This window comes from Notolabrus celidotus, chromosome 23, assembly GCF_009762535.1.
Source record: "Notolabrus celidotus isolate fNotCel1 chromosome 23, fNotCel1.pri, whole genome shotgun sequence".
Classification (NCBI taxonomy): domain Eukaryota; kingdom Metazoa; phylum Chordata; class Actinopteri; order Labriformes; family Labridae; genus Notolabrus; species Notolabrus celidotus.
In genome coordinates this window covers 2,198,983-2,211,084 of record NC_048294.1, presented here as the reverse complement: position 1 = coordinate 2,211,084, position 12,102 = coordinate 2,198,983, and the positions used below count along the sequence as shown (strand labels likewise).

Below are 12,102 nucleotides of genomic sequence, written 5' to 3'. Positions count from 1 at the left end.
CCTGTGGTCTAAGCCAATCTACACCCCAGAGTCTGGTGATGTGACAGTCTAACCCCCTCTGTTATTATACCTAAAATGCAAAGCGTAGGGCTCAACAGCAGCTTGGTTTTCTGTACTTGATTGAGAAATGCTACTACATTTTTCCATAAACTCAAAGTCATTTTGCATTCATAAAGCATGTGTAAAAATGTGCCTCTACTCCTGTCACATCTCCAGCAAATGTCAGAATCCCGTAGCTTCAGTCTTGCTATCTCGCAGGGAGTCCAGTACCCTCTATGAGTTACCTTATATGTTATTAACCGAGTCTGAACTTCCCTAGACGTCCTACACCAGGACCCAACAATTTCCCTCCACACCTTATTATTAATTTTCACCTGAAGGTCTTCCTCCCAAGCCCTCTTGATTCCCTGCCTTTTCTCCATCGTTTATCCTGTAATATCTTCTGTACAGCTGTCTGAGATATGATAGGGAGTTTCCTTTGTAAAGACACTACACAGCTTCTCAATTGGAGATATTTCCATGAGTCTGTTTTCAGGATTCTGTACCTCTTATCTCTTCAAATGGCAAAAATGTATCACACTTCCAATAAAATCGAATGAAATGTGTAGGTGCAAGCAAATCATCGACAGGGAATCTAGATGTCCCTTAAACATTAGCATTTAGGACATAGTGGTCATAAGAGTAAATAGACAGGTGTTATATATTTAAGGAAGACACAGTGAAATACTCACGTCTCAAAACTCAGAACTTTGTCCCTAAAAAAAAAAAGGGAGAAATGAAGAGGTGGTCAGATTAGTTTCAATGACAGAGATTCAAATATACCTATACAGAGGAAATGTGACTTAATGAAGACAGAGTAGGTTACAACAACAAAGAAGACACCTTCCTTTTACGTACCATAAATGCATCTCGTCATAAGCGCTCGGGCGTAAGGTGTCTTTTGTTTCTATAACCTTGGTTACCCCGCTTGGTTCAGCCATCTCAATGCAGATCTGAGACACAGAGAGAGAGAGACGACAGTCATCAACAAGTGAAAATTAAATCTTCATACACAGAACTGAAGCAAGACTGTAAATCTATGATGATGAGTGTGGTGTTAAAAATATGCAACAAGTGGCATCAACTTGACAGAGAAGCTGGTAAAGTCTTGTTCAAATGCAAGGCAAGGCAAGGCAAGGCAAGGCAAGGCAAGGCAAGGCAAGGCAAGGCAAGGCAAGGCAAGGCAAGGCAAGGCAAGGCAAGGCAAGGCAAGGCAAGGCAAGGCAAGGCAAGGCAAGGCAAGGCAAGGCAAGGCAAGGCAAGGCAAGGCAAGGCAAGGCAAGGCAAGGCAAGGCAAGGCAAGGCAGCTTTATTTGTATAGAGCATTTCATTCACAAGGGCAACTCAATGTGCTTTACATTAAAACATTAAAAGCATTGGAAACATTCAGACAAGCATAAAAGAACACAATTAAAATGATAAAACAGAAAAGAAAAGGAAAATTAGAAATATATTAAAAATTACATTAAAATTTTAATTTAAAGTGAGTTAAAATAATCTAAGATAGGAAGGCAGTGGGGAATAAAAAAAAGTCTTAGTCTTTGATTTCAAAGAGGTGAGAGTTGGAGCGGACCTGCAGCTTTCAGGGAGTGTGTTCCAGATATGTGGAGCACAATGACTAAACGCTGCTTCACCATGTTTCATTCTGACTCTTGGAACTGAAAGCAGACCAGTACCTGATGACCTCAGAGGTCCAGGTGGTTCATACAGTAGCAGCAGATCAGCCTAAACCATTCAGTGCTTTATAAACCATCAGCAGGAGTTTAAAGTCTATTCTCTGACAGACAGGAAGCCAGTGTAGAGATCTAAGAACTGGAGTGATGTGGTCTACTTTCTTGGTCCTTGTTAGGACTCGAGCAGCAGCATTCTGTATGAGCTGCAGACGTCTGATGGACTCTTTAGGGAGTCCTGTAAAGACCCCGTTACAGTAGTCTAGTCTGCTAAAGATAAATGCATGGATGAGTTTTTCTGCATCCTGATGAGACATGAGTCCTTTAATCCTTGATATATTCTTAAAGTGATAGTAGGCAGAGTCTATGATTACACCAAGGTTTCTGGCTTGGTTTGAACATTTCATCGTTGCAGATTGGAGCTGAGCAGTAACCTTTAACCTTTCTTCCTCCAAAAACAATCATTTCAGTTTTTTCTTTGTTTAAACTGAAGAAAGTTCTGTCTCTCGTCCAGTCATTGATTTGTTCAATGCATTTACTCAGTGTTTGTATGGGACTATAATCCCCTGGTGATCTGGTGATGTAAATGTGTGTGTCATCTGCATAGCTATGGTATTTTACTTTGTTGTTTCTTATTATCTGACCTAAGGGGAGCATGTAGATGTTGAATAGCAGAGGCCCCAGAATGGATCCCTGAGGTACTCCACATACGATTTTCATCCGCTCAGATGTGTATTTACCTATAGACACAAAATAGTCCCGGTCATTTAAATAGGACTTAAGCCAATTTGGTACTGCACCAGAGAGTCCCACCCAGTTTTCAAGTCTGCCCAGTAGTATCTTGTGGTCAACTGTGTCAAAAGCAGCACTAAGATCAAGTGATACCAAAACTGAAATTTTGCCATTGTCTGTGTTTAAATGAATATCATTGAGGACCTTGATTAGAGCGGTCTCTGTGCTGTGATGTGATCGGAATCCTGATTGGAAGACATCAAAACAGTCATTTATCATTAGATAATTGTTCAATTGTTGAAATTGATATCGGCCTATAGTTGTTCAAATGCAAATGGGAAGTAAGTTGATTGATGGTTTAGTTTGACGCGGTGACGTTTTTTTTTGTGTTACCCTGTTGGCGAGTGGCAGGAAGTTGACGAAAGGTGCGACAGATGCCACCACGTGTAGAACCGCGCAGATGACGTCCACAGACGCCACCGTGACCTCCACACACAGCAACCGCTCCTCCAGAGAGTTCAGATCCGGAGCTCCCTGAGAGTAAAAAACAGTTTGTGTTAAGGACCGGAAATCCAAGAACGAGTGCTTTTAAGTGAATGGAAGTGATTCAGGACTCACTGCGTTGCTCCACTTCATCAGGCATTTGTACAACATCTCCTGCAAAAGCATCACAAATAAAGGAATTCATTAATACCCCTTAAAAGCCATTCTATAGTATGTCAACAGTTATTTAATTGTATGTATCATGGCAACAGTTTAATTCTAAACTGGGTAGCTTGTGTTGAAAAGGGGTTTAGACACTGCCCGTCCAAAAACAGTCACCACCTGGATTTAACAAAGCAAGTAGGTAAGAGCCTTCCTTTGGATAATTGGAGCAACTAAGCAGATCTGCTGGAGAGCTTAAAGATTGGACTTTGGAGCAGTGGAAGAAGGTCTGATCAGTCCAGATTGACCCTGTTCCAGAGTAATGGATGCATCAGGGTAAGAAGAGAGGCACATGAAGTGATGCACCCATCTTGCCTAGTGCCTGCCGTACAAGCATGTGGGGGCGGTGTTATGATCTGGGGTTGCTGCAGTTGGTCCGGTCTAGGTTCAGCAACGTTATGCGCCCAAAGAATGAGGTCAGCTGACTACCTGAGTACTGAACCAGGTCTTTCCATCAGTGGTGTTTGTCTTCCCTGATGGCACGGGAATACTCCAAGAGGACAGAGCCAGGATTCATCAAGCTCACATTGTGAATGAGTGGTTCAGGGAGCATGGAGAAGATGCTGAAGAAGACTTTGTGCAGCGACTCTCTCATCATCAATGCAATATCTTGGCGGGGAGTTAATGCAACTCTGGATGGAAATACATGTTGTGACATGCCGGCGGTGGTCCAACTAAGAGTGTGCAACTTTTTCTTGGGGCGGGCGGTGTATTCCTACGCTTGTGTGTCAGGTACTTTGGTGACTTACTGTGAACTAATTAATTGCAGGATATAGATAATAATAATACCATTAGTAATTTGCTCCATTTTCCATTAAATATAAGGGTTGAATGACCTTCTGAGTTTTTGGTCCCCCCCTGATGGTGACACAATGTTACATCCAAGTGTTGTTTCTCAGGTTTCCTCACCTCGCTTGGCTCATGATGCATGTCCTGCTGGACGAAATGGACCCTGATTTCGTGTCCCTCGACAAAAAGCGGTTTTGAGATGTGTTCTCGTAGGAAGTTGCTGCATGTTGTCCAGTCGGTAAAAAACACAAAGGCCTGGAGGTGAAGAGAGGAAAGATTCAAAGAGAGCTGCATTTTGGAGAATACAATTATTACACTTAAGTCTACTGAAGTCCATTCCTTACCCTCCTCTGCAGCGGTAAGACCGTCACTTTGTAGTACATGGACTGAAGGTTGCGATCACTTTTGTTGAAGTAGGGCCACACAAGCTTCACCACGTCCTCATGCTTGTATATTCCTTCTGGCAAACCGGTCAACATGATGGTGGGGAACGTGGAGTCCTTGACTCTCTAAGAAAAGAATATTCAAAGCTCAAAGTCAATGAGTGGTTTCCTTTTTGCACTCCAATGACGATGGTACATTAATATGTCAAAACAGTGGTGGACCCAGGGTCTAAATTTAGTTCAGGGGTAGATAATCTCCCCCCTGAAAAGCCCCTGCTTTGAGGGTAGTACTTTTCAAAGGTCCCAGGACATTGAGGGGCGGGGCCTGCAATGCTGAACGTGTCTGATTGGTAGATTAGCTGCAGTGTTTTTATTCCGCCCTCCGTCCACAATAACATCACACACATCTGTGATTCACTTGATTTCTCTTTCTTTCATTAGTTTTTATTTGTTCTATCTTTTTTGTATGTGTGTGTACTTTTCAAAAGAAGAAGCTGTGATTCTCTTGATTTAGCAGCTTGTAACAGTAGTCTTCTCTCAGCCCACCGTGAATGCGTCTCTCCTCCCAGTGTTCCGGTTTTAAAAGTGACCCTGTTTACACAGCTGTTGAAACACAGAGGGAGTTCCCTTGGAATGCAAACTAGTTTAGTTTTTATTAAGATTTCAAAATATCCTCATCAGATATTTAATGATCGTCTAAAGACGTTTATGAGGGATGCATCCGGCTGAGAGTCTCCAGTTAACAGGGTCGCGGTTTAAACCAAAACACCGGCCGATCTCTGCCACAGCTTTTTGAGCTCAAAAGGATTTCAAAGCTGTGTTGAAACGTCTTTGCTACTCGCGCTTATCTCCTCTCACGTGTTGATTAATTCATTGCTTTTTCCATGTTTTTAACCACAGGCGCAAAATTTTCACTTTTTTTCATGTTCTTATAATTTTGGAGCACAATTTCAAATTTCAGGAAAATGTATTTTTTCGACAGGCTCCAGGTCAACTTTTTTTTCAAATTTTTTTTTTTCAAATTTTTTTGTCAAATTCATTTTTTTCAAAAAAAAATTTTAATTTTTTTTTTCAAAACTTTTTTTTCAAACATTTTTTTTTTCCAAAACTTTTTTCAAAATGTTCTTTTTCATTTTTTTTTTTGTCAAATTTTTCCAAAAAACATTCCCAGTCATTGTTTTTTCCATCTGTGATTCACTTGATTTCTCTTTCTTTCATTAGTTTTGATTTGTTCTATCTTTTTTGTATGTGTGTGTACTTTTCAAAAGAAGAAGCTGTGATTCTCTTGATTTAGCAGCTTGTAACAGTAGTCTTCTCTCAGCCCACCGTGAATGCGTCTCTCCTCCCGGTGTTCCGGTTTTAAAAGTGACCCTGTAAACTGGAGACCTTCAGCTGAACGTGTCAGTGTTTGTGGAGTTTACACAGCTGTTGAAACACAGAGGGAGTTCCTGGGAATGCAAACTAGTTTCGTTTTTATTAAGATTTCAAAATATCCTCATCAGATATTTAATGATCGTCTAAAGACGTTTATGAGGGATGCGTCCAGCTGGAAGTCTCCAGTTAACAGGGTCGCAGTTTAAACCAAAACACCGTCCGATCTCTGCCACGGCTTTTTGAGTTCAAAAGGATTTTAAAGCCGTGTTGAAACGTCTTTGCTACTCGCGCTTCTCTCCTCTCACGTGTTGATTCAATCATTGCTTTTTCCATGTTTTTAACCACAGGCGCAAAATTTTCACTATTTTCATGTTTTTCTAATTTTGGAGCACAATTTCAAATTTCAGGAAAATTAATTTTTTCCAGGTCAATTTTTTTTTGTCAAATTCATTTAAAAAAAAAAAAATTCAAATATTTTTTTTCAAAACTTTTTTTTCAAAACTTTTTTTCAAAACTTTTTTTCCAAAACTTTTTTTTCAACCTTTTTTTTCAAAAACTTTTTTTCAAAATTTATTCTTCCAATTTTTTTTTCTTTTTTTTTTGTAATATTTTATTATTTTTTATTATTTTTAAAAGCCGTGTTGAAACGTCTTTGCTACTCGCGCTTATCTCCTCTCACGTGTTGATTCAGTGAATCCATCTGTGATGAAATATAGCACCATCTAAAACAGCGCCAGCTGAGTCTCTTCATGCTAACAGGCTAACTGTTGTGTTGCTCATAATGATACCTGCCTGTCCGTCTGCTTCTATGGTGTCATCTGTGATGAATGGCATTCGTCTTTGTGTTACTGCCCTCTACTGGTCTGGTGGTGTGGTGCATTTCCTTTTTTTTTTCACCGTCACTGGCCTGATTTGCACAATCTACCCAGGACTTCAGCCCACGGTCGAAACGCAGACAACAATGGGGGCACAGGAACCTTTTAGTTCAGGGGAAAGTAGTTCTGGGGGCTAAAAGACCCCAGAAATGCACCTAATGTAGATCCCCATTCAGTGGTGATCTTCTCTCAAGTGTAATGGGCTTACCTCAAAGTCATCCTTGTTTCTGATGGTCTGGTACTCTTGGAGGTAAAAGGGAACACAGACAATTTGAGTCATTGTCTTCATTAAGTGTGCAAGGCAGAATCAAACAGATCAGGATGATGGGTGTCTTTCTAACCTGGGATCATGAACCACGGAGAGGTGGTCGGGAACACGAAGGGACTGTGTTTCATCGTGACCCACAGCGGTGACGTGGTGCCCTGTGGAACGACGACGTCTGCAGGGAGGACCGTCACCCCTTCAATGATGTTTTCACTGTCTGGCAGAGTGCGCTCGGGAAGTCTTGGTGCTGCACACAAATAAAGAGACATCTTTAATAAATCCAGAATAAAACGGGTTTGCAATATTCTTATTTTCACGATGATTTCTTTGACAAACTTACGCAGAGAGTTACAGCCGCTGATTGGTACTCTCAGTCGGTGGATTATGTAGCTGGGGGCTTGTTTTAGAAAACTGAACCAAACCCCGAGACGATCAGTATCTCGGGACGAATCAAATTCGATAAATACCTGAAACACACACACACACACACACACACACACACACACACACAGAGGAATGTTCAGATCAATGAGAATCTGTCGTAGCGATTCAATCAGTGTAACCGTGTGTGTGTGTGTTTTTCTACCTTGTTGAGGAGAGGCAGAAAGTTCCTGACTGTACTGATTTTCCTCAAAGCCTCTCTGAGGTCCTTGGTCTCACTCGATGAAATGTTCCTGATGAAGATTAATCTTGCTCCGTCAAACTTCGTGGGCTGATGCTACGATAGAAAGTGGACAAAGTGAAAGAATGTTTCTCACCAGCAGGTCTTTCAGTGGTTTTTTCAAAGACAGTTTAAGCTTTATGGGGTCCTTCATCCCATCTGCAATCAGACTGTTTAACACCAGCACTGCTGTGTCCCGTTAATCAGCTGTTCTCATCTTTCATTCCACTACATGGAAGTTACTATGTGACTTGGCACATTCACAAATAACTACTGTACTAATGTGCTCGCTAGCGCCCCCTAAAATTTTCCAAAAACGCCTCCATATTGGGGTTATTTTGAGCTACATGCTTGAAAATTTTTAAGCATATTCATGGCATCAGGACGCACAAAAAAGCCTCTCACACCCATATCCCAAACTCAACAGGAAGAGCGCCACCTATTTTTGAAAATCAAAAATGGCTCCAAAAAGCGTCCAAAAACGTCCAAATAAGGGTGCAAACTTTTGCTAATTTTTCCTAGAGCTTTTCTCCGATTGAGTCCAAACTAGGCACATTCTATAGTAAACCCATTGACGATTAATGCAAAGTAAAGGCATTCCGTTCAGACAAAAGTTGTGGGCGTGGCAGACTTTGGGGCGGGGCATAAAAAAAAACGTCGGACTTTAAAATGCACGTAATTTCACCTCGTCCAACACACTCATCAGTCCTGGGGAAAATTGCGACATTTTATGGCTTTCGGAAAAAAAAGTCCAAAAAATGTGCTCACTAGCGCCCCCTACAGTTTTCAAAAAGCCCTCCCCATAGGGGTTATTTTGAGCTACATGCTTCAACAATTTTACACATATTCATGGCATCAGGACGCACAAAAAAGCCTCTTGCACCCATATCCCAAACTGAACAGGAAGAGCGCCACCTAGTTTTGAACATGAGAAATGGCGCCCAAATAAGGGTGCATACTTTTGAGAGCTCCTCCTAGGGCTTTTCTCCAATTCAGTCCAAACAAGGCACATTCAATAGCAGACATATTGACGATTAAATTATTGTTAAAGGAATTCTGTTCGGACTAAAATTGTGGGTGTGGCACACTCTGAAGTCTGGAGTTTTTTTTGGCAATCTGCCAAAAGTTGGAACATTTGCACCACCTAACGCAGTATATACTCTCAGATCTTGCTTTCGCATCATGTGGTGGCAAATATCATGCGGTGGCAAATATCAGGCGGCGGTTTACACGTGGGGGCGGCTTGCGTAGGCGGCGGCTGCAGGTGTGCCCGTTCATCACAGCTTGCGGCTTTAATTTTAATTTTATTTTTACTTTATCTTATTTTTATTTTATTTTATTTTATTTTACCCTTGTCATTGCTATTATTACTGTTATTGTATTTCTTAACTATGTTAGTACATTTTTGTATTCCCCTGTCCCGTGTTGTAAGCTGCTGTAACAATAGAAATTTCCCGGGGGACAAATAAAGTATATCTTATCTTATCTTATCTTATCTTATGAAGCTGAAGCTGTAGTGTGTGTGTGTGTGTGTGTGTGTGTGTAGCACTTACAGAAATTGTGAGGTTCATCAATGCTGAGTAGAACTCCAACTACAAAAAAACACAGAACAGGAAGTGTTAAAAAGCAACAAATTGATCCAAGATAGACATTTTCCTTCTTTTACTAATCAGTTGCACATATATTAAAGTGAAGAGTAGAGGACATGCTTACTGGTGCCAATTCAAAGTCCTTAGCCACGACGTCCAAAGACAGCGTAGACCCCTTCAGAATAAGAGGACGCTTTTTGCAGGCTTTCATTATTTTCTGCACATCTGTGGTTGATTTCATGACGGCAAAAGCCTAGGAAGCAAAACAGAAACAACATGAGTGGATATAATATTATCATTATTATTATTAACTATTTATATAGCAGCTTTAAAAACAAATGTTTACAAAGTGCTTTGACAAACAGGGAGAAGGAATTTAAATATTGCAGAACAAAATGCAACGTAAGAGGTTAAAAAGAATACACGTAAATTAAACAAAATAAAGGGTAAATATATAAAATAAATAAATAAAAGCATTACAAGGACAATAAATGAGGTTTTCAGAGTAAGAGGACGGCATCACATCAGGAAATTTTGAAAAAGTAAAAAAGGATAAATTAGGAGCATTAAAATAATAAATGAAAATAATAATAATAATAATAATAATCTACATTATTTATGTGTGCATGCATACCTGTGCATGTGTTTGTATGTATATATGTATTTCTATTTATTTTATTACTTCTCTTCGTTTATTTTGTTATTTAAAATCATTTTTCAACTAAAATTTTCTTCTCATGGTTTCTATTAATTAATTTATCTGTTTATTTTATTTTTCAGATTATATTAATTTGATTCTATTTCACTTCACATGTCTGAGCCCCTGTTGGATTGTATTTGTTTTTTCTTGTTACATTAAAAAAGTTACAAATAAAATAATTTAGAAAAAGAATAAATAAATAACAATCATAACAATAATAATAAAAAATTAAAACAATAAATAATCAATTAAAATAATCAAATAAAATGTAAGACTATTAATTAGTTGGATAAAAGGTAAAATTAAAAATTGAATTAAAAGCGGTTAAAAGGATGAAGTCACATTAAAGCAAGTCTGTATAAAATGGGTTAAAAAAAATTAAATAAAAATAAAAATAATAATAAAATAATAATAATAAATTAAAACAATAAATAATCAATTAAAATAATCAAATAAAATGTAAGACAATTAATTAGTTGGATAAAAGGTAAAATAAAAAAATAGAATTAAAAGTGGTTAAAAGGATGAAGTCACATAAAAGCAAGTCTGTATAAAATGGGTTAAAAAAAATTAAATAAAAATAATAATTATAAATTAAAACAATAAATAATCAATTAAAATAATCAAATAAAATTTAAGACAATTATTTAGTTGGATAAAAGGTAAAACAAAAAAAAAGTGAAAGCGGTTAAAAGGATGAAGTCACATAAAAGCAAGTCTGTATAAAATGGGTTAAAAAAATAACTAATAATAATAATAAATTAAATAAAATGATCAAATAAAGTTTAAGACAATTATTTAGTTGGATAAAAGGTAAATAATAATAATAAAATAGAAGTAAAATCGGTTAAAAGGATGAAGTCTGTATAAAATGGGTTTTAAGAAGAGATCTAAAAGACGTCACTGACTCTGCGAGCCTTATCTCCTCAGGGAGGTCGTTCCAAAGTCGAGGGGCTCTAATGGAGAAAGCTCCATCCCCTTTGGATTTGAGCCTCGACTTTGGAACGACCAAAAATGCCCATGAACTTTAATAACCTTTTGCTTACCATGTTTATCTGAGGAACAACATGGATGTTCAGAAAATGGTACTGGAACCCGAAAGGAATCAGCAGATTGGCAACATCCGCCTCGGTGTAGGAGCCGTCGTGGAATATGGGCAGATCGGTGATGAGCAGAAGCTTGCCACCATTTTTAATAAACTGGAAATTTGGAAAAAAATAAAGACAGAATCATGAGTGGCAGAAGGTTCCAAAAGACTAAATGTGTCTACACTGTAGCTCTTTGTATTTGTGTGTAAATAAAACCTACATGTGATGAGTTGTATTGTTGTGTCTTGAGGCCTCCTGAAAGAGATTAAGAGCAAATTTTAAAAAGAAAAAGAAAGAGAGAGAGGCAAAGGAGTCATCACTTGTGGATATTTCCTGCAGACAAACTGAGTCTTTTTCCTGGATCACTTACGAATCATGTGTTTATGAAGGAGCTGTTCCAGCGATTCTCCGCGGGTCAAAGGGGTTCCATCAGCAGCATACTGAATGACTGATCCCCTGTTCTTCCTCATCCATCTCATACCTATCTCTCCTGTGAGATGAGATGTGATACAGAGTGTAATATATACAGTGGGAAATTGTAGAGAATTAGTTGAAGCAAATAAATTCTAAATTGGGGCAGGAAGTGATTTGAAGCCATAAGAAATCAGTGTGTTAATATTTGTCTTCCTTAAAGCTGGGGTTGGTAATCAGATTTAGATCCACGTTTTGTTATACTGGTTAAAATGATCTTTATGTCCTGATGGTAATCAATACATAATGTGTTCTTAAAAAAGAGTGAAGGAAAGCCGGAGTAAACCTTGGAAAACACCAACCAATCAGCCTTTTTTGGGTCCCCAAATTTTAAACCAATCAAATCCAGTCCTGTCGTTCTGCCCGCCTCCTGCAGAGCGTACATTTCCCCGGCGTTCACTCTGAGTCCCCGTCTCCTGCCTCTGCTTCCCCTGACTCTACTGACTGCCCCTCTCGCTCCACCTCGGGCCTGTCCCCTCTGACCCGATGAGGTGCTTTGCTCAGGACTGTAGTCCGGATCAGAGTCTAAAAAGCTCTCACCACGGGGGCTCTGACAAGCAGAAGAATGAATGACATTTAGTAAGTCCTACAGAAATGTAGATGTACTGTAGCGTCTGTCCGGACGCTGTAGGGATGACGAGCCGATTCGTGAACATGTTGATCTTTAATAACCGGTCACTGTCGGCCGTTACCACGACAACCAACAAAACAACAATCAATGTTTGAATGAATGAAGAACTTCTCCTCTTGTCTCTCCTGAT

At 39.1% G+C, this 12,102-nt stretch overlaps 1 protein-coding gene across 2 annotated transcripts in view; it reads right to left on the bottom strand.

The window, feature by feature from the left end:
* LOC117807351 overlaps positions 1–12,102 on the bottom strand; it is a 40,963-nt gene that overhangs the window by 10,594 nt on the left and 18,267 nt on the right. For both annotated transcript variants that reach the window (XM_034676607.1, XM_034676608.1), the window contains exons 18-32: positions 11,241–11,360; positions 11,091–11,125; positions 10,829–10,981; positions 9,207–9,335; positions 9,047–9,085; positions 7,419–7,550; positions 7,173–7,299; positions 6,909–7,079; positions 6,776–6,810; positions 4,280–4,444; positions 4,056–4,190; positions 3,060–3,098; positions 2,835–2,975; positions 898–992; positions 732–755 (exon numbers count right to left, since the gene is read on the bottom strand). In XM_034676607.1, the coding sequence (XP_034532498.1) occupies positions 732–755; positions 898–992; positions 2,835–2,975; positions 3,060–3,098; positions 4,056–4,190; positions 4,280–4,444; positions 6,776–6,810; positions 6,909–7,079; positions 7,173–7,299; positions 7,419–7,550; positions 9,047–9,085; positions 9,207–9,335; positions 10,829–10,981; positions 11,091–11,125; positions 11,241–11,360 (1,540 nt within the window). The remainder of the gene's footprint in view (positions 1–731; positions 756–897; positions 993–2,834; positions 2,976–3,059; positions 3,099–4,055; positions 4,191–4,279; positions 4,445–6,775; positions 6,811–6,908; positions 7,080–7,172; positions 7,300–7,418; positions 7,551–9,046; positions 9,086–9,206; positions 9,336–10,828; positions 10,982–11,090; positions 11,126–11,240; positions 11,361–12,102) is intronic.